This window comes from Fusarium poae (assembly GCF_019609905.1).
Source record: "Fusarium poae strain DAOMC 252244 chromosome Unknown contig_6, whole genome shotgun sequence".
Taxonomy (NCBI): domain Eukaryota; kingdom Fungi; phylum Ascomycota; class Sordariomycetes; order Hypocreales; family Nectriaceae; genus Fusarium; species Fusarium poae.
In genome coordinates this window covers 45,992-68,296 of record NW_025408663.1, presented here as the reverse complement: position 1 = coordinate 68,296, position 22,305 = coordinate 45,992, and the positions used below count along the sequence as shown (strand labels likewise).

The 22,305-nt window shown below is 49.0% G+C and overlaps 4 protein-coding genes across 4 annotated transcripts; 3 read left to right on the top strand and 1 right to left on the bottom strand.

The window, feature by feature from the left end:
• Window positions 1–138: 138 nt before the first annotated feature.
• On the top strand, window positions 139–5,585 carry FPOAC1_014041 (uncharacterized protein; the record flags this gene model as incomplete). Its single annotated transcript, XM_044858365.1, has 2 exons — window positions 139–4,454; window positions 4,505–5,585. 2 exons carry the CDS (start codon window positions 139–141, stop codon window positions 5,583–5,585), a joined length of 5,397 nt encoding a protein of 1,798 aa, XP_044700651.1.
• Window positions 5,586–11,407: 5,822 nt separating this feature from the next.
• FPOAC1_014040 (uncharacterized protein) lies at window positions 11,408–12,715 on the bottom strand (the record flags this gene model as incomplete). The annotated part of the gene is made up of 1 exon (XM_044858364.1): window positions 11,408–12,715. One exon carries the CDS (start codon window positions 12,713–12,715, stop codon window positions 11,408–11,410), a length of 1,308 nt encoding a protein of 435 aa, XP_044700650.1.
• A 1,605-nt stretch (window positions 12,716–14,320) lies between these two features.
• FPOAC1_014039 (uncharacterized protein) lies at window positions 14,321–15,329 on the top strand (the record flags this gene model as incomplete). Its single annotated transcript, XM_044858363.1, has 2 exons — window positions 14,321–14,898; window positions 14,954–15,329. The coding sequence occupies 2 exons, from the start codon at window positions 14,321–14,323 to the stop codon at window positions 15,327–15,329; spliced, it is 954 nt and encodes a 317-aa protein (XP_044700649.1).
• A 1,542-nt stretch (window positions 15,330–16,871) lies between these two features.
• On the top strand, window positions 16,872–17,735 carry FPOAC1_014038 (uncharacterized protein; the record flags this gene model as incomplete). The annotated part of the gene is made up of 3 exons (XM_044858362.1): window positions 16,872–16,970; window positions 17,026–17,294; window positions 17,351–17,735. The coding sequence occupies 3 exons, from the start codon at window positions 16,872–16,874 to the stop codon at window positions 17,733–17,735; spliced, it is 753 nt and encodes a 250-aa protein (XP_044700648.1).
• Window positions 17,736–22,305: the final 4,570 nt, after the last annotated feature.

Below are 22,305 nucleotides of genomic sequence, written 5' to 3'. Positions count from 1 at the left end.
ACCGTAGCAACCACAAAAGCAATTTGTCAACAAGATACATACAGCATCAATAACAGGATATCAATCCAGCCAAATTTACACCCAGATAAAATACCGTGCGATTCATATCCGGTTATTCAGCATACATTTATAACCGTCATGGAGCCGTTTATTTATTTGCCCGAATACCCGTTTGCATTTTGTACACAATGCCGCATTGGGTTTGTGGCCAGCGAGATTGTACATCATATAAAAGTTAAGCACAGCACAAAGACCCGACAGGAAACGAAGCGCATTGCGCAAAAGGTGGCAGCCATTCCAGGTATAGCCAAGAATCAGGACGATTTGAAGAATTGGATATTGCCGCCGCCAACCATCCAGATCAACCCGTACATCCAAGCCCCACGAGACGATGGATTAGGATGCAGCCATTGCCAATACGTAGTACGGGATAAACAGCAGATGCAGAAGCATGGCCGGACCGAGCACGGTTGGGTCAGCCGTCGCAAGAGAGGCGGACAGCAGCAAGCCGTGCCCGACGAACAAGATGCAATGTTGGCCGTGCCGTGGAGAGACCACGTACAATGCCAGCAGGTATGCAATTGGGGGCACGGCAAGCGTTGGTTTGAGGTTGGCCGCAACGATGAAAGAGCGACACAGGAGGAGGCCACCGACGGTGAGGGTGATGCCGATCACGAGGCCAACGTCGCGTTTTTCAACATGGTCCAGGAGGAAGGCAGGAAGGCGTTTGAGGATGAAGCCAGCGGCCGTCGCGTCCAGGATATAGACGACAAGAATGAGGCCCATCAGTGGTTGGGTCGATGCGGTTGGCCCCGCCATTTGGAGGGTATCCGCATCGACCGGTTGAGGACATTGTTGGAGCCGATCAGCGATGACGAGCCGGTGTTGCAGAGGATGTGGGAAGTGTTGGAAAGCGTCATGGATGCCGCGTATCAGGCGACGGCCCGCCAGTGTTACCCAGGCACGGCCGAGTTGTTTGAGATTGCACGTAAAGAAGCGCATATGACGACGACAAAGCCGTTCCAGGGATTGATGGAACCCGATGCATGGGTGCGATACAAGTCATGGTGGAAGCAGTTGTTGTGCATTTGGAAGCGATACGACGAATGGGATGCAGAAGATGGTTACGACAATGAGAGATTCAGTAACGGCGGAAGCAGCAGCAGCAGCAGCGACAGCGACAGCGATACCGATACCGACAGTAACAGCAATAGGTCCGCGTATGATGATGATGCGGTCAGCCGCCGTTATGGCCCATCCGACCCACGTCCGCCGTATAAGATGACAATACAGCAAGAAGAGTTGTGGAAAGCATTCGACAACGGCATCAGGCAGGTCGTCACGGGAGCCGACAGGGCAGGTCGGTACACAGCCGATCGTTTGCAGCGGAGTTGCTTGGACGCCATGGTGCAGTTTTTCGACCATCCATTGAAGAGCGGCAACCATTACGAGAGCATCGTCATCAGCGCGTTGGCCGTTATGGGGTTAGACGAGGGCGGCGGATGGAAGCCCGTGGAGAATTACACGTCAATTTATCCAGCCGTCATCAAAGTGGCGAGGTATTTAGTGTTGTACCAGTCCATGTTGGAGCGTCAAGCACAGATTGACCAGTTGGCCCAATACGCAACCATCCGTCAGGCCGAGGAGGAGGCCGAGGGATTATTCAGGATCGTGCGACGCAAGGTGCGGCGGTTCATGATCCGCATCCCCGAGGGAGAGGATATCGAGCCGTCGCCGATGAATTGGATCATCAACACGCGAACATACGGCATGCACATTCGGTATTCGATGCCCGGTTCCGAGATGATCGAGTGGCATGGCGATCCGATTTCATGCAACAGGGTCAAGATCAAGATGAGCGAGATATCCGACATGTTGCATGCATTCATCGGGGATGCACGGCAGACGTTAGTGCAATTGGCAACCGGCGGCGCCATTAGGAAAAGGGAGGTGAAGGGGAGAGAGAAGAGGAGGAATGACGGCAGCAACAGGAACGATCATGAGGATGAGGATGACAATGACAGCGCCAATAACAATGACAGCAGCAACAACAACAGCAATAACGGTAACAGCAGCGATAATACAATATGGCCACCGCCGCAGAACATATTGCCCGCCATTCCGTGGTCCAGGATCGAGGATAGGCATGGCGAAAGCGCGTTGGAGCATTCATTTTTACAGGATGAAGCCAACCAGAGTTGGGTCATCAAGGGCGACAGGTGGGTGCAAAAGCAAGTTGCAGCAAGCAAGGCCAAGATGGAGGCATGGATCGCCAAGCCGCACAATGAGGCGTGCCCGTACCGAGAAGAGGCAATCCGACGGTACAGCCGTTTGATAGAGGAATTCAGGTCACAGTTGTTCGTCGCGATGCACATGTTGGGAGGCCAGCCGGCACGGTCCACCGAGATTTTGGGGATACGGATGTGGAACACGATGAACGGCGGAGTGCGCAACATATTCATCCACGACGGCATGGTTTGTTTCGTCACGATGTACCACAAGGGATTCCGGCAGTCAGGCAAGGTCAAGGTCATCCACCGGTATTTGCCACGCGAGGTAGGTGAGTTGTTGGTGTGGTACATGTGGATCGTTTTGCCGTTTTGGCACACAGTCCAGGTTGGCATGAAGCAGCAGCAGGAGAAGAGGCGCCGGAGTGCATTTTTATGGGCCGACGAGATTGTCAGCAAGGAGGGAGGGAAGGAGATGGATGGCGAAGGAAAAGGAGGAAGAGGGGAAGAGGGGAAGAGGGGAAGAGGAGGAGGAGGAGGAGGAGGAGGAGAAAAAGCATGCAAGAGGGAAGATAGAAAAGGAAAAGCAGTAGGCCAGGAGAGTTTGGGGTTGTTAGAGGAGAGGGAAGAAGAGGCCGTATTCATGCAGTGGTTCCGCGAGGCCAAATGGGGGAACGACCGGGCAAGAAGGGCAATGCAACGATACAGCAACATGTTTTCCGGTAAACAGATCAACATCAGCATGTGGAGGCATATGGCCATCGCCATCAGCAACCGGTATTTAAACAAGGCGTTCGGCGAGATCGACGCAGGCGGCGGTGGCGATGACGACGATGACGGTGGTGAGGATAGTTTGGTGGACAGCATCCACGATTTGCAGGCCGGGCACGGTTCACACATAGCCGGGTTGATATACGCCCGGTTGTTCGGGCAGGGAGATTTAAGCACGATGAACAGGCGGGACGGGTTCCGCAAGGTAAGCATGCAGTGGCATCGGTTTTTCGGGTTTGGGGCCGAGGACCGTGTAGAGCAGTTGGGCACGAAGCGTCCCCGTTACCCGTTCGACGAAGAGCGGGAGATGACGAGGCGCAACAGGTTCGGCCGGTTGCACAGAGTGGACATGCAAGGGCAGTTGAAGCAGATGATGGGGGCGACGGCAGCGTTCAGGGGGCAGCAGGAATCGGTCATCCGGGCCGTGGCGCGAGGCGAGTGGCCCATCGTGCAGATCGCACCGACGGGTGGCGGCAAGAGTTTGACGTTCATGTTGCCAGCATATTGCACACCGGATGGGGTGACGGTAGTGGTGACGCCGTTGGTAGCGTTGCAGGACGACATGGCGGTGCGTTGTTCCAAGTTGGGGATCGAGGCATACGTATGGAGAAGTCGAGGGGTGATACAGAGAGCGGCATCGTTGGTGTTTGTGACGCCCGAGTCAGCCGTCAGCAAGGGATTCAGAACGTTTGTCGAGCGGATGCACGGGCAGCAAAGGTTGGACCGGGTCGTGGTGGATGAGTGCCACACGGTTTTGCAGTGCAGCAAGGGGTTCCGACCGATGATGATGCGGATAGGGGAGACATTGCAGGATTTCGGCGTACCCGTGATTTGTTTGACGGCAACGTTGAAGCCGAAGGACGAGATGGCGTTGTTCAGGGTTATGCGGTTCGTGCCGGAGAGGGTAAGGATGTTTCGCGAAGCGACAGGGCGGAAGAATATCGCGTACAGGGTAGAGGTGATTGACGACACGAGAGAGGACATAGCAGCATACCGATCCGGCCGGATTCAAAGGAGGCAGGCGAATTCAGGCCGGAAGAGGATCAGGGCGAATTTAGATGGTGTTATCAAGAGGAGCAGGGCGAATTCAAATGGTATTGTTATGATCAGCAGAGAGAGCGAGGCAGAGTTTAGTGTTCAAGAGACAGAACAGGAACAGGAACAGGAGGAGGAGAGCGAGGAAGATGATCAGGTGATGATTGAACGGATATGCAAGTTGGTGAAAGAATGGACGGCAGAGCATACCGAGGGCAAGGTGATCGTATACGGGGGGACAATCAAGCGAGTGCAGATGATTGCAGACGCATTAGGATGTGTAGGGTATTGGCGAGGGGCGGGGGACGCAGCCGAGAAGGCAAGGCGGGTGGCAGAGTGGATGAGTAGCCGGGGAGGCGAAAGCGGATGGATGGCAGCGACAAACGCATTAGGGTTGGGGGTCGACGACCCGAACGTGCGGTTGGTGGTGCATGCAGGGATGCCGCGGCAGATGGTTGATTTTGTGCAAGAGAGCGGACGAGGGGGCCGGGATGGGCAGAAGAGCGAGTCGGTGGTTTGCATCAGGCAGTCGTGGTTGGAACAACAGAGGGAGAAGAGGACAAGCAAGAGGGTTACGGGTGGCAGCAGCGGCAGGAGTGGGATTGGGATAAGGATGTGATTGAGTTTGTAGACGGGAACCGATGTCGACGAGAAGTGTTGGATCGAGAGATGGACGGCAATATCGACCGGTTCGGATGCGAAGAGGATGAGGAGATGTGCGATGTGTGTTGGGAACAGCAGCGAGCAAGAGATGTAGACGATGCAGGGGTTGAATTGCGGTTTGCAGCAGAAGAGAGGGCAGACGATATGGTAGAGCAGGAAGAGGAAGGAGGAGGAGGAGGAGGAGGGAGAGAAGAAGAAGGAGGAGGAGGGAGAGAAGAAGAAGAAGGAGGAGGACAAGAAGAAGAAGAGCAGGATTATCAGCGCAGTCGTCAGTTCATACGGCAGGCAGAGACAGAAAGGAAAGTGCAGGTGATGGAAGAGGCCCGAGAGGTGGCCGAGTTGGAGGATATATTGGCAGAGTGGGCAGGGCATTGCGCCGCATGCAAGGTGTTGGGAGTAGAGGAGGACGAGCACGAGATGGAGGCATGCCCGTATCGAGAGGAGGAGGTGTGGAGGAAGATAGAGCAAGGCGCAAGGCAAGTGGAGGAAGAGATGATGGGAAAGAAGCGGTTTGCGGCGTTTTCGGCATGTTTCGGTTGCGGGATACCGCAGGCGTTTTGTGACAGATGGGTGGCAGCAAGCGACGACGGGCGATTATTCCGCCGAGCAGAAGGGAGAGCGTGTCAGTACGGTGGAGGATTGATTTTTAGGATCATGGTAGGGCAGAGTGCACGGGAGGAGGCATGGTGGAGGAGGGAGATTACGACGATGATGGGGGATATAGAGGAGGGAACAGAGTGGGATTATATCATGTACGGCAGGTTGTTTGCATGGTTAGGGGAGTTGGTCGAGTGGGGAGGACAAGCAGGAGGAGGGATAGAGGCGAGTCGGTTGTGTCAAGCGGTTACAAGGATAGAGAAGAGGTGGGCGGCGAGGATGAGATTATAGCGGTAGGATGAGTATTTGTAAAGATGAGTGTCATGGTTAGGGGAGGGATGAGTGTCATGGTTAGGGGAGGGATGTGTTTCATGGTTAGGGGAGGGATGTGTATCATGGTTAGGGGAGGGATGTGTATCATGGTTAGGGGAGGGATGTGTATCAGGGTTAGGGGGAAAGATATACATAAGGGTTAAAGAGAAGGTAAGCAGTTTATATTTATTAGTAATAGTAGTATTTATATATAGGAAATAAATAGGTTATGTATTTAAGATTTTATATATATAATAATAAAGATGAAATAATTATAGTTAAATATAAATATAAAAGGATTTAAAAGGATAAATAAAGCAGGATTTATATAAGATTATAAATAAATATAATTATATAGTTATTAAAAAAGGAAAAAAGGTATATTATAGTATATTTCCATACAGTTATAAAGATATAAAAAAGGATATAAATAAAAATAAAAGATATTAAAGTAGTAATAAAGTATTATAATTGTTAAAAAGATATTAAAGTAGTAATAAAGTATTGTAATTGTTAAAAAGATAGAAATAATATAAAAAGGTAAGAAAGAGAAGAAAAGAAAAGAAAAAAAGAGAAAATAGAGAGGAGGCAGTATAAAAAAGCCGCAAAAGAAGTTATTTTAAAATATATAGTATGTCACGGGCTGAGTCCGGCGGTACGGGTGGACAGGGAACGCTTCGGGCGTAATAGGTTCTATTGCTACGGATAGGCACTGCAGGCAGGTCAGGCTCTATTAACAAGACGTAGCTCAAGGAGCTACGTTCAGGATCTGACTGGCGGTCTAACTAAGGTTACGGCGATAACGCTATCGCCACGTGATCTGATCCACTTGTGGCTCTAGGGTAGGTTGGTCTGACTTCGAGCTGTGACACTTTAAGTATAATAAGTTCTATTACTATAAATAGGCATTATAGGTAAATTAGGCTTTATTAATAAAATATAGCTTAAGGAGCTATATTTAAGATTTAATTAGTAATTTAATTAAGATTATAATAATAATAACGTACATGATAAGCGGGTGCAACAGACAAGCGAGTGCAACAAAAAATCCCGCAATTTACATCTTCTCAACTTAATCAATTAATTTTCAACCACCAAATATGCCAGACCCAAATATTGAGGCTAGGATTCTTCTTGCACTTCGTGCCCTTCAAAATGACCCAAAATTAAGTCTCCGACGCGCCGCAGGCATCTACCAGGTCCGTTATTGGACTTTATATCGCCGACAGAAGGGTATCCTTTCTACGCGTGATTCTATCCCAAAATCACGCAAACTATCTGATCTAGAAGAACAGATCATAGTTCAGTTCATTCTCGATCTGGATTCGCGAGGGTTTCCCCCGCGACTGCGTTGTGTTGAGGAGATGGCTAACCGATTGCTCGCCGACCGCGAGACGCCGCCTGTCGGCAAGCGCTGGGCCTCTAACTTCGTCAAGCGACACAAAGACCTCAAGACGCATTTCCCCCGTAAATATGACTACCAGAGAGCCAAATGTGAAGATCCGACCATTATTCGCAACTGGTTTAGGCTCGTAGCAAATGTAATTGCGAAGTATGGCATCCGACCTGATGAAATCTACAACTTTGACGAGACTGGCTTTATGATGGGCGTTATTGCGAGCGGAATGGTCGTCACAGGTGCTGAAAGGCGTGGAAGACCAAAATCAGTGCAGCCTGGAAACCGGGAATGGATTACAGTCATTCAGGCGATCAATGCCGAGGGCCAAGCGATCCCGCCGTTCATCATAGGTGCGGGCCAATATCACCTCGCCCACTGGTACCGAGAAAGCAACCTCCCGGGCGATTGGGCTATTGCGACGAGTCCTAATGGCTGGACAGATAACGAGATAGTCCTCGAGTGGCTAAAGCACTTCGACCGGTGTACTACCAAGCAATCAAAGAATCGCTATCGTCTCCTGATCCTCGACGGACACCAAAGTCACCACTCGGTCGACTTTGAGAGATATTGCAAGGCAAATAAAATCATCACGCTTTGTATACCGCCTCATTCGTCTCATCTGCTGCAGCCTCTTGATGTCGGGTGCTTTGGCCTGCTTAAGAAGGCTTACGGGCGAGAAATCGAGCATTTGATCAGATGCTCCGTAACCCACATTTCCAAAACCGAGTTCTTGCCGGCTTTTTACACCGCCTACCAGGCCACAATGACAGAGAAAAATATTAAAGCAGCCTTTAGAGGAGCCGGACTTGCTCCTCTCGACCCAGAAAGTGTAATCTCGAAGCTCGATGTGCAGCTGCGGACTCCAACGCCTGTGGAGGAGGTAGTTAGCCCCTCGACCCCTTGGGTCTCAAAGACCCCAAAGACTATCCTTGAAGCCGACTCTCAGCTTGAATATCTTGAAAAGAGAATCAAAAGGCATAAAAGTAGCTCTCCAGAGTCAATTCTAGAAGCATTGAGGTCTTCTTCCAAGGGAACAAAGATAGTTATGCATAAGGTTGCCTTATTAGAGGCCAGGGTCCAAGATCTTGAACAGGCAAATAAGATACTAAGCCGGCGGCGGAGGGCAAAAAGAACCCGGCTACAGAAAGGAGGGGTGATGACAGTAGAGGAAGGAAGGCAAGTAATTGATCAAACGGATGTTGATGCGCAGGCGGTGGCTGGACCATCGAGAAGTGGTGGTCAAGGAGGGCCTCCGCGAATGAAGGAAAGGCGCTGTGGAGCGTGCGGCAAGACAGGACATAATGCAAGGACCTGTCAGATACTTGTCGCTATGTCTATGGAAGAATATAGCGATTAATTTTACTTAATTAATAGTCTGTTGTGTTTTTATTGCTATTTCTATCTGAGATGTTGTGATGTTGTGTTGCACTCGCTTGTCTGTTGCACCCGCTTATCATGTACGTTATTTTTATTTTATTTTTTAAGCTCTCACTGATCAAAGAAGCAGAAAATAGACACGGCGGAGGCGGATGTTGTCCTTCGCAGATTGAGCAACTTTTTTGATGCTCTTCATCTCTGCGTCTGTGCTTTCTGGTTTGTCTATCCACTTTCATGCTTTCATGGATCCATGATGTGTTTCACTTGGATGAATTGCATGCGTGTGACCCCCAGTGACCGAGGTCGAACGAAGCGAGGCGCTGAAGAACTGGCGCCAGACCATGTAGATCGTCCAAGCTAGACTGAAGCTAGGCAAGTTACCCGGAATGACAGCACGCGCACCAGCACAGGGGTATTATGGCAGCCAGAATCTGTGTCAACAAGCAAAACCAAGCGGCCCAGCTGCCGAACTAAGAATGGCCTTGGCGAAGAGCTACCGAGGCTGTCGCTGGTTCTATGCTAGGCCTGTCAGCGGTCGCTGGTGGCATACCGGTATACTTCGCCAGCCAAGATTCCGCTTCTCGACTCTTGGCAGCTTTGCGGCGCAATGATTAGCCCGCTATTTTTGTGGTGAAGGTAGTTCAGCATAACACGATTCATTACGCTCGGCGGCTTATCTTGGCCGGTAGGGGTAGAGTGGCACAGTATGTAGCCTGTTATAATTGGACAGGTGCTGGGGTGTCGCATGAAAACAGGGGATATTTCAAGATTACGCACCGGAATGGCAGTACCTTCAAGGGGACAGGATTTGGACAAAACACAACATGAATACACCAATGTGCATCAATGGACCGAATACAGGCAGGGTCTGACAGTTATGGGCTTCAGGAAACGGGTCACAATTTGGACGATGCAAGGCAAGGAACAGCATGAGCATGGGCTTGGGGAGACGAGGACGAAAAAAGTAGGCAAGGTATGTAAGCATGGATTAGAGACTGGGCTGTCTACCCTCGCATACCCTACAACTATGAAAGCTATCCACTCCGCAACAAGATGTGTTCAGGTACGATCTCTTGAGGTAACAGACGAAGATGTATGCGGCACGCGTTACGAGACAGATGCCTCCCAAAACGGGCTTTATGGATCATTCTGTCTAATGTCCCTCTCCATTGTCCTGCATAAATTCACTGGTGGTAGTCGGGCTGTGCTCGTGCACTTTAGCTTTATAACTTCTACCACAACCTTGGTGTGACCATGCTTCCTGGACGGCTCACATCGGCTCATCCACCATCTCAGTATGTAATGTTGATGTGACGAAGAATTCTGTTAATCTTTAATTTTCCTTCTAATCTCGTTCCCGACAGCATAGACATTGCCGATATATCTACGATGGCATTGCTACATGCCATGGTCCAAGCTTCGCGAACTAGCCGGGCCGCTCCGATGATGGAACATGGCCAATCTTGGAGAAAGAAAGCCATGTCGCAAAGGCCTGACTGTGACTGTAACGGACCGTATAAATGGAATTTTCTGATCGACCCAGAGCGATATGACGAGGATAATGGAGAGGGTAGGGATAGGCTTATTTAGGTAGGTAGGAATTGTTTCAGGCGGTAACAACGTGATTCGAAGTGGCTGCGCTCAGCCTGACTAGTGGGTATATCAACCACCATTAGCACATAGTATGTACCAAGGGGTAATGTAATGGAAACTGTAAGCTGGCTCAAGCCCTAGTTACTAATGTAGCATTATGCACAAGCAATCTTGACAATATCAATAGCTCCCGTGAGGGGTGAGTGTAATGATACAACGGAGGTTTGGCCGCGGTATGTAAAAGGGAGCGGAGGGTCGACCTTGATTAAAATCAGAAACCGCTTTCCATATATTGATAATACAGTCTTTCGCAGACCTTCTACAACTATTCTTTTCGTCATTTAAGCTTGCGCCACCAGACATTCGAACGACTCGTGCCATGATGAGTTACCCGCAGTCCTCCAGCCTTCCATTCACTCCGGACATGGAACCTCCATGCCCATGCCAAAGGGATCCGTCGTCCAATATCGATTTGAGAAGTGCAGCGGCGAGCTCCAGCGCTCCTCCTCAATGTATTGATAATGCTTATCAATAGCGATTCTCATTCCAAACCCATGGAGTCACTCAAGACTCTTGCCAGTCCCGGCAGCTTGATACACTCTTAAGATTATACTCGGAATTGAAGATGGAAGTCACAAAGCTAAAGGACGACAACCGCAAGCTCAACCGACGGGTCCGACTTTGCGAGAAGTACAAATATTTTCAAAGCAATCGTAATCGGCCGTGCTTGCACACGAGGAGACTGTCATTGGCTATCAAAAGAGGAGGAGGAGACGTCCAAAGACGGATGGATCACCTCACTTGTCTTCACAAGTTATTCCTTGCACACCTACCATCGAGCATGTTGTGCATGAAAGCGGAATTTACCAGACGGACTCTGAGGATGAGGTCAACTAGGGTTCTTTTGTCATTTCATCGTCAGTCCAATATTATTTGCATCGGAAAACGTCATGAAAAGAAGCATGATCATTTTCGAACAACAAAACCGCGAATTAATTGAAATAAGATGGCTTCTTCCTTTACGAAACGCTCAGTTCTGGTCGATCATCTGGTTTACAATTGACACAAGGGGCCACTACTGCATCGGGTATCATTCGTATTGACTTATGCATATTTAAGTGTAGTTAGAGGACAAGATAGGTAGCTGTCAAGGAAGATAGAGTGAAACTGCGGGCGCACTCCTCGTCCATCATGAGGTTTTACCACGTTAAACTGTAATCGGTTTAATTCAGCATGCCATCCTTACAAATCCCATGGAGATCCTAACCTACACATATTGCAAGGTCCTCTAACAGAAAGCAGGATTCTGTACCTTGACTGCTGTTCTTATGACATGATGATCGAGCTTGACCTATTTAGTACGCCACAGGGAACATTGTAGGAACCACTGGAAAGACCTCAAGCTCAATGGCCAAATACAGGCTTAGTTCTTCTATCCTGGTATGCTTCCGTCTTCTTTGAACTTGGAAAGGTCCAGCTGCTCCACGCCATGCCTATCCAAAGGAAAGCCTTGTTGTTTCAATTCCTGAATCAGCCATAGCATATAGCCAGGGACGTGATCAAGAAAGTACCTTACTGCCCAGCGTCCTGCCAAGGCTGGGCAGTGCAAAGAATGACTGTGTACAAAGTCGAAACAGTGCAGCAGTCCAGGATGGCGACGGAGGCAAAGCCGGATGTTCTCCTCGAAGACTGAAGAACGTAGGACCTTGTTTAAGCGAAGATATACTCCTGTCTGGATCGTCGCACCCCAGCTGTGGAACAGGCCGGCGAGGCGTGTATCTGTGTAATCGATTGACAACACCATCTGAAGGAGAGCGTCTAGGAAATCGCTAAAATTCCTGGCAGGGAGTGATACGGTATTGCCATTCATTTGTCCATCTCGGTAAAGCAATTTCAGAAGTCGCTCCAGCGCAACGACTTGCCGGCTAGTCTGTACTGAAGACACCCGCTCCGTGGCAATCGAAAATGCAAGCTCCAGCATCCCGCCGAGCTCTAATGATTTCAACAAATGCGATGAGGCTGAGTCCAGCATCCAGAGGATAGAAAGGAAGGCGTTGTCACTGCAAAACCTCCGCATCGCAGGTAGTGCATGGGCGCCAAGTTCCAGTAAAGCTGTCATCACCGGCCCTTTCCTGTGACAGACAGCTAACGCCAGTGGAGTACATCCGTATCCAATTTCAGAATTGACATCTAATGCATTCCGCTCCACCATGACTCTTAACAGGTATGTCATGCCTTCTCGTATAGCGGCTTGGAATGCTTCCAAGTCGGGAGGACGCAAGCCTCTCGAAGCACCTCGCCGGACTATGAGCACGGCTGTCAGTTCCTGGTGATTGAGGATGGCTTCCATAAGCGGTGTTCTCCTGGAGAGGTCTATACCCTCTTTGTCGTCGATATCAAGACCATGGTTGATAAGATAGGCGACAATATCGTCCAGCCCTCTCCGTGCTGCTAGATGAAGTGGCGAATAGAGAGTTGCGTCGATGCGGTGAAAGGATAGTGGATGCCATTTTTGAGCATCTTGACATTTTGTAAAGGCAGCTCCACCCTCCTTCGCCGCCTCAAGGATCCTCAGCGCATCGCGCCGGTCTCGGCAGTAGACGATAGAGTAAAAGACGGACGAGGATCTGTGGTTGATCACGTCGTTTCTGTAAAGTATGGGTTTGCAAATGTTGTAGAGCACGCGACACGACCGGGCTAGTGAGGCCTGGGCACCGAGAGAGCATAACTCGGTGATCATGCAAATAAGCTCCGACGGTAATAAGGAAATCATGTCAGATCAGCTACCCCGCGCCTCCTCGTAGCTGACCTACCGAAGATCTGTTTTTTTCTTCTTCTTCTTCTTCTTCTTCTTCTTTTCTTCTTTTCTTGTTCGGAAATTCTAGAAGCTGCACGTAACTGCTGCGAACTTTGGGAATGGAGACAGCCAACGCATGAAGATATCCATGTCACACCCGAGAACAAAGAGACTGCGATGTAGACAAAGGTTTCAATTACCAAACATTTATTCAAAATAGACACGTACGATTATGGTTGTACGATCAATCCCAGTATAGACCAGAAAACCCCAAACAGGACGTTAATCTTCAAGATTCGCTCGCTACATAGCATGTTTGTCGTCAGAATGTTGATATTCTCGTAACTTTCGAATTGAGCGTCTAAATGCCTTTTCTATCCTTTTGTCCGAATGACATTTAAAATACGTGAACGCAGCGAGGCCTTGGCCAAAATAAGTCTCGGCTGAGTGATTGCTAATGTCAGGTTGTTCAAGTTTTAAAACGTTCTTGTTATGCTAACCAAGCCCTAGCATCAGGAGTGTAGTACAGAGTGGTGCGAGTTCAGCGTCAGTAACTTGTTATTGTAGTTTTATTGAGAGTGCCCCAAAATGGACTAAACGTGGCGCATGCCCCGCGTACTGCCGACGATGGGATGATCCCTGCCCTTCGTACTCACTAACAGCATTTAGATGGGTATCAGTGATCCCAAGTGAATTTGAACTCCATGCATGACCGGAAGAAATGATGCGGATAGTTCGAGCTGGCTCTTATGAAAAGGGAGTAGTTGTAAGTCGATTATACTACGGATCTTTGAAGCCCGGACGCCGAAATAACTGGACTCTGTTATGTCTGATACCTGGCGGGGTCGATTTCGACTCTGGCTGTGTACATGGCATGCGCCACGCTTAGTCCGTTTTGGGGTACTTCCATTAAAACTAGAAACTACTGACGCTGGACCCGCACCACCCTGTATTAATTTAGTTGGATGTCATGTTTGTCATGACAGGCGTTGATAAACCAGAGCCAGAACTTGATGCACTGCCATAAAGTGCTACCTTGCCTGAACGTATAACTAAGCACCAATCAGAAATTCAAATCTACCCCATGTAAAACGGGGCAAGACAAATCAATTGAACAACAAACAACTGATTTCGGACTGTAGGACTACGTACCTAAGTCCCAAAACCGACATCCCATCAATACTGGAGTCCAATCTAAAGTTTTGTACTGCCCGTCCTTGTCTTACACTCCAAGTAAGAGCCTTTAACGGCCCACATAACATGCCGGAATCGATATCGGAGCATTCTAAATTTTGTCGACTCTTTCACCTATCGTAAGTGATCTTTCTTATTCTCATTCAAATTTCAACTGGCGGATGACGTCATCAATGTTTCCTTATTATATGAGTGTGCACCATGCCTGCGTCAGTTCCCTTCTTTAACTAACCTTCATGTCTTAGATCGCGGCTACTACAGTTTTATTACATACACTACCTGCCAGAAAACTCCCCCACCACCATTTGACGCCAAGTACCTCATTTCTTCTTCCCGTCCAGTCCGACAACAACGATGACTGAGTCGCAAGCGCTAGATTTGCCAACATTTCTAGGGTTGGAAGAAAGAATAGAAGCCAATCCGTGGCCTAGTGCTTGTCAAGCCTTCAAAACAATCTCGATTTCGTACGATGACTCAGTAGGCGAGGATGCAGAAATAGATAGTGCTCATCTGTCGACGTCGTCTCTCCCGCAGTGCTATAGTCGCTTAGTCGAGTCGAAGAACGCAATTACGCAAGCAGAACACCAGTTGCGTTTGGCCGCTTTCGAACATCGGGTTGATGGGGTCATGCTAGCCATGGAATACAACGAGAAGCTAAACGGTGCTTATGAAAAATACCAGCGAGAATTGAAAGGCGCGGACGCCAAACACACCGACGACTACGACTGTCTTCAATCTGACACAGTCATCGATGAGATAATACAGGAAGGCTTTCTTTCAACGCCGTTTGACGATTATTCAGTCGAGGAAGTGGAATTCTTGAGAGAAAAGCTACCTGCGTCGATTGGTTTGGGCCAATTTTTCCTGAAACTGATTGCGGAATTCGGTTGGGGTGCGATGGTAGTTCCAGGTCTCTTCATTGAGCTGGACGAGTAAGTTACGAGTCGGAATTATACAATATGCCAATACTGACTACATCTTCTAAAGCTTGAAGGAGATTGGACAGGGGGAGCTTGATGAGATCATGGAATTGATCCACTATCATTACGGCACCAAAGCCTGGAGAAAAGAGCTGCTTGATATATCCCCCACGGTCTTTACATTGATAACGCAGGGAATTCCCGAGGGCCAAACGCTGAAGATCCTCACTGTGCCAGATGGGGGTGAGACCGGACTGGCAGACTCGCCGCTGAGCGAATGGTTTCGCTTCATTCCAATCACCAACGGAAGGCCATATAGGGCACCTGAGAGCCGATTCTTGCCACGAGAAGAGAGCATACTGCGACGAGTACCTTGCCCAGCCTCTACAATCCCTGAGTTGGAAGGCCAAAAAAATACTTCAAGTGTTTTCACAGCAATTTGACGACGGTCTCGCAACGCCTGAGACCCTCACCCCTAACCTACTCTTCTATTCTTAATTGTCGCGTACCCCTGGCCACTACCCATACATATACCTATACGCACACATGGTCTGGTGTGTATTGGTATTCGTCGGGGATGAGGTACCGATCACAACAGAATTGCCTGTGCGGATACAAGAGGTCCATACCCCCGTGTAACGGCTCTATGTTCGTTTATTCGCCAAAACTCCCAGCCTTGCTACTTCAATATGATAGTATTATATATTTTGAAAGCCAACTTATTTACATTTCAACGTTAATAAACAGACTCTGTCTCTGCGTCCGTGCCTGCATGTACAAAAATGCAGTCCTGGAAGTCGTCCTCGGGCTCTGGGAGCAACTTCACGTCAGCCGTCTCCCAGGATTGGCTGTTGTTATGATGCGCAGTCAATGCTGGGTGCACTTGTGTGTAAGAATTCAGTTGTTAATTGTTGTTCTTCTATTCAAGAATCATGAAGGTCTTTTACCCAAAGCCAGAACTGTGGGAACTAGAGCGGTGCGGATGGACCGATCTGGTCGACCAGTGCGAGATGGCGCGGGTGGTGGTGGCTCGGAGCCATCCGGCCCCGGCGATCATTTTCTCTTTGAGCCTGCAACCTCTTCCGTCTATAAGCCTCCTCTAACGGCAAAGGTGGGCTTTAATGTTTGTGGTTTTGCTGGACGTAGCTGTAATGGTGGGAGGTTATATAGAAAGTGCCTAACTACAGTAATCCATTCACGATTTCCAGGCTGCACTGATTTTGGCCTTCCTTGCCTTTCTGAACCTGTGACAACCATTCCGGCCATAATGACGCCCATTATAAAGCCAGTCTCATCAAAGTTCCAGATATCATCTGATCCGATAATATAGCTCTATGAAATTCTTATAAGACTTCAAAAAAAAAAGAAAAAACCTGCCTCTGAGATGAAAAGTGGGGTGTTGTTTTGTTCACTTGTCTCTCGCGTTCGCTTATCCTATACGCTAACCTATAACTAACTATTCGATAAATCATTTGTGCTGGGTACTGTGAATCTCTTTTACCCTATACAGTTCCGCAGGTGGTCACCGGCTAGCTCTGATGTCAGTTTTACTAATAACAGCGGCGATTTCGTTACTTGAGAATGGTAGAGGGGACACCATAACGCAACATCCAGAACGCGCCACCGTTGCATTGTAGGAAACGTTGGATGGTTCTGAGCCAAGGGCGGGGACTACTCTCTGAAACTTGAAATCCTATTTTAACTTTGACCAATATAGACGGTGCTACGTACAGCCGGGAAAGGTAAGTTCGGCTATGGCAGCCATTTTAGTCTCTTCAAAAACCAAGAAGAGAAAAAAAGGGTTTATAGGTCACGATTGATTCACATCGCTGTACGGCGGTAAAAGGAGAAGGAATTTTTAATCAAAAGAAAAAAGGCGAGAAGAGGCGATGTATAAGACCAACGACAACCGGCTAAGCAGCAGACGAATTTATAACCAGTTTCAAAAAAAGTCGTGACATTGGATCAACCCTGATTCTCCTGCCATGGATCAGAATCAAACGCGGGCATCTGGGTTTATCGATACGTTGTGGGAGGAAGACGACTACTTGGAAGACATCATAGACCATCTTGCTTATATGGAGGTAGGGATCTGCAAAGAGAACCAATCATGATTTCCCTATAATTGACATTGAGCAGGATGTGACTTTGCCAAGCATTCTCATGATCGAAAAGCAAGAACAAATCACGTGGGACCTACGGTCAAATCTCATCGACTTTGTCACCCGATCACATCAGCACTTTCGTCTTCCCTCGCACGTGCTATTTTTATCTATCAATCTCATTGACCGATACTGCTCAAGGAAGCAGGTCTTTGAAGAACACTACTGGTTGCTTGGGAGTGTCGCACTCTTTGTTGCCTCCAAATATGGTGATAAGACTGACCGAGGTAGAAATCTCATACCTCTGTCGGTTCGTGATATAAGGAAGCTGTGTCACGACATCTTTGATGAACATATGATAGCGCAAATGGAAGTCTCAATCTTGTACACTCTAGACTGGGTGATGGGCCACCCGACAACGGACCATTACCTGGACTTTTGCTCGTAGGAGAACCTAGGGGCGGCGAGCTAGCTAGTATGGCAGCATACCTGTCGGAGATCTCGCTTTATCATCCAGAGTTTGCCGGGATCAAGCCTTCTGTTATTGCTACATCATGCTGCATGCTTGCCAAAAGTATTCTTTTCGGAACTGTGTCGATAGGAACAAACACAGAAATCGTGGTCATGGAAACTTTGAATTCCCTTTGGAAACGCCTTCGTCAGCCTCCACCAGCTATTTCAGACAAATACTCAACCCAGAGCCAACACTACGTAGCGCAAACTGTGTTTTATCGGCTGGCCGGTTAGGATCGCATGCAATGTGGAACAGATGAGGCGAAGGGAGGTCGCAACGAGCCACTGCTTCTAGGAGCCTAGAAGCATTACCATGTCAGCGTCGTATGGATAGACTAGATATTATACCAGTGGTCTGAGCTCTGCCATTAGAGTGATGATTTGCGATTTATACGGTGTTGTTCCGATTGTGCGATTTTCTCAACGTATATAATAAGGCAATTGATATACGGGCATGACACTTTTACTACCCGGGCATGACTCTATCCGGGCATGACTTTTTACGCGCTTTAATTGGCCAAACCCCATATTTGTTACTGCACCTTAACCCTTTCTCTAATACCCAGATATGTATTTGTTTTAGTATTGTCATAAACGCCGCCATCTGACCCCTCCGTCTTAGAGATGGCTATGGAACATTGCGAGAAAGTATAAGACGACCGACTACAATCGACAGGCCAAAGCATCCCATATGATCGCAGACGACCTATACAGGGACGAGTTGACCAGTGCCGTACGCGACATTCTTGACTCTAGACTGCATTGGGGGAGGATTACCTAAGACACTGGGACAGCTTGGCTGATTACTTGTAGCTAGGTCGAGGTCGCATCTCTCATCTACCCCAAACTTGCACAGGGGATCGTTTATGTTATACAATTGATAGTTGTTTGCGACCCAACTCGAAGACTGACTAGCACATAGAGCGACGTAATTCATACTGTTAGCCGCTGACAGAGGCAACTTCCCCTCATGGAGTAGGTGTTGACATTCTTCCAACGGCAAGGGGCCAATAAGCGATCCGATTCGTATCAACCTTGCAGCCTAGGACTCCTACCGAGCTAGAATACGCTGCATGTGGAGTAATGAACACAGAAGCTCCCGGAGTCGGTAGAATAGCGTAGACAACTGCAATCCAGGAAACAATAATGTAGGCCACGAGGTTTATCCCATGTCGAGAAGCGGAGGACATGTTGGGAAAGGAGCACAGCATGGTAACGTGGCAAACAAGTTGTCCGGGGAGTCTTGACAATAAATGTACAGTGGGGTGCGGTTTCAGCGTCAGCAGTTTATTATCGTAGTTTTGATGGAAGTGCACCAAAACGGACTAAGCGTGGTGCATGTCATAGGCACTCAACCCTGCCACGTATTAGTCACAACAGAATCTGGATATTTCGGCGTCCAGCCTTCGAAGACCCGTATTATAATGGACTTACAACTGCTCGCTTCTGCATGCTGTTAGTAAGCACAAAGAGCAGGATCATACCAGCGTCGGCAGTGCACTGGGCTTGCGCCACGTTTAGTTCATTTTCGAGCACTCTCAATAGAGCTACAGCAATAAGTTACTGACGCTGGACTCGCACTATCTGGTGGGGATGCATCCAATAGAATGTCTTGTGGGGTCCCAGAGCTCGATGGCAAAGGTGCCGCATAGTTTGCACAGGTGGACGTCTTCGAACGTTCGCACCCAGATTAGACTCAATGATGATGGTGGAGTCCATGACCGTTGCCACGTCCTGATCAACGGACCACGTTCAACCAGCAGTTTTTTCTAGTCGGGTCGCGGTCTCGGAATTATCGGCTGCGTGTCTACGCTGTTCGCGCAAAAGAGTCTAACACCACTTTCCGCCAATTCTTTCGCACACAAAAAGAGACTCTGTTGGTCGCTCGGAGATACAATGCTGATTACGCGCAGGATAGGGGTGATAAAACAAAAAGGGGTTAACCCCAGAAGACTGTTGAGGCTTATACTTCAACAAGGGGGCCATAAGCACTCTACCAGTGATTCTCGTTATTACCATACGATTAGTATCTCCGTTCGAACGGTAGGTTACAGTCCTGGTTGATATTAGACGCCGCTTGCCTAATCCAATAAAGGTCAGATAAGCCTTCGCACACGAACCATACTAGTTAGTGGCTATTGTGGCTTTTACAGTGTGTATGACCGGAAATGCCGGGAATATGTCCAAGTACTTGCCGTAATCTCCACGTCCAGAATAGACCTCAGTCAAAGCGAGATGTTGACTTTCGTTGTCGGCTGATTATCCATATTGACGTCACGAAGAGCCAGATCTTGCGCTCGATCTGGCCTTTCTTTTGAAAGGCTTGTTCTGGATGCGTCCGCAAGTAATCAGATGATTTCTACCACTTGGGAGCCATAATTGGCCAGTGTTGATGACAGTATGCGATCTTGACAGGCATTACAAAGAGATAGGATCAGCTATCATGGTTCTTGCAGCGCTCCGTGCAACGTCGTAAGCCCGTGCGCCAAAGTTTATCTTGACTTTGTTGAATTAGGCAAGCAGCCTCTAAATTCGACCGGGACTGTATGCTGTCCTCCATGCGAACGTGACAGGTTTTGGGGCCAATACCAACCATTGCCGTTGCCTATGATCGGGGTATGGAAGGAACTTCGACAAGGGGCGATGGTTCGCTATTACCTAGAGAATTGTTCGCCATCAGCTCTGTGTCACCTGATTAATCAAAGCATACTAAAGCCCCGTCAACTGAAGTCCGCAGGCTCAATGCGTGAAAGACTTGGGTCTGATACACCTAGTCTCCAGGGTAGCTGTTAAAGCCAAACCTATGTTTGAGCATCCGCTAGCTGCTCTTCCAAGCTGTCCGCAGTGTAGCTTTCCGGGGTGTGTGGATCGTGGACTTTTGCAGCGTGTTCAAAGTATTTTGGGTTTCGGATCGTGTTAGAGTCATTGCTTGAGACCCTAACGTGACCGAGAAAACCTCTTTGTATGCGCGAGTTGTTGAACATTCCTTGTGTTTGTTCTCACTCCTAAAATGTCTTGTGAACTGTAAGCCTATAGAAGCAGGCAGGGACATCTTACGAAGGGTAAGAGATGCAGAGGGGTTTTAGAGAACATCACAGCTGTAGATGAGGCGTCGCAGAACATTTTCAATTGTGCAAGACAGGTAATAGGCAGATTAAATGTCACTCGTCCCCTTCAGCGACGCAAGTGCGTCAACCCATTGATCATCACTGAGGCTAACCAGCGGCAGTGAAGGCGTGTAGATTCCAGCTTTACTCCACGATCGAATGCACTGAGCCATCGCTACTATCTCCTCCTCAGCCGGCTTCTCAATGGTGCCGTCATACGCCCTGCACTGCTAAACGTCCTCTCGCTCTCCGCAGACGACGATGGGATGGTGAGCATATCAATCGCCATCAGAGACAGCCGCGGGTACCGATTCCTGTTGATTTTCCACCAGTCAATCGGTCTACTCCTGTAGTGGTGACTGTTGACAACATCCTCAGCACAGTACCGAGCATATTCGTCATCGGCAGTCGCTCCCGCTGTCGTGTGTTTCGTCTTCCGGGTGCTCTTGCGGCCACTGGACGCTGCCAAGGACGAACCCTGGGCGCATGGCGGCCCAGCTACACTCCTAGCAAGTCTCCGCTCAATGTAATCCATTGAGGCCTCGTCAGACGTAGCGAAGACTTCGCAGTCAACATCGCGTTCCCTGTAACTCTCCCAGATCTCTCTGAGCTTGGCTTCGTACTCTAATCGCCAACTCTTAGCCTTACGAAAAGGCACTCGAGACCACAGTTGATCGAGAAGGCGCCACTTCTTCGCCGGGTTGAAGACAACAGCGCCGACATAAGCAGCGCTAGTCAGACGGTTATAATACTTGTGCAGCTTCTTCCATCCGAGCTTGATAAAGACCTTGAGCAATCTACGGGTTCTGCTATCGAGCCCGTCGTAGATGGAGACTTCGACGTCCTTCTTCTCCTTGCTCACTGGATCCTCAACTTCTTCAAAGATTGTACCTTCGATAGCACCTTCGAGGTGGTCAAGTAGGATCTCGAAGACAGGGAAGTATTCATCGAAACTACCACACGTCAACCTCGCGCCGGGAATACCGTCGCCCTGAAGTTGCTTGGTGGCGATTTCAAAAGGCTTCAGAAGCTTGACAAGTACCTCGATAACCTTCCGGTCGTACGCGCTTAAGCGGTATTGCAGAACTGCCGGTTTCGGTTTGTCACCAAGGCCCTCAGTTTCCCAACGGTTCTGAACGTCATTGAAGAAGGTATTGAGAGCCGAGCGGAGACGAAGTGCCCTCTCCATCATCCGCATGTCCGAGTTCCATCTGGTGGCATTGTTGAAGACCCAGTGTAGTGTTGATTCATGGCCAGATTCCTTGCGTTGAGACTGAAGAAACTGCTCGTACAGCTGTTGACTCGCTCGCAGCTGAATCCCGGTGTTGTGAAGCATTCCTGGGGCGCCGTTCTGGCTGTACTCCCTGAAAGTGGCTCCATTGATCTCCTCCGGAGCTGGGTGGGATGATAGGAGGTCCTCTTCTGGGATACCAACGGCAGTGTTCGCTTCAAAGTCTTCGTCCGTGCCGTCTTCCATCTCTACATCCAGGGCCTCGTCGATAGCTTGATCAACAAGCTCCTCATCGTCATCTTGATCGTCACCATCCGCAGCGATGATTGCCGCGAAGTTCTCCCGCTTCGAACCGTATAGCATTGCCCGCACGCAGAGGTTGAAGATATGCGCAGCGCAGCGAATCCGTCGCTCTTCAGGTGAGAAGCCGTGTTCAAAGGCAAGACTGTCCATGCAGGTGTCATTG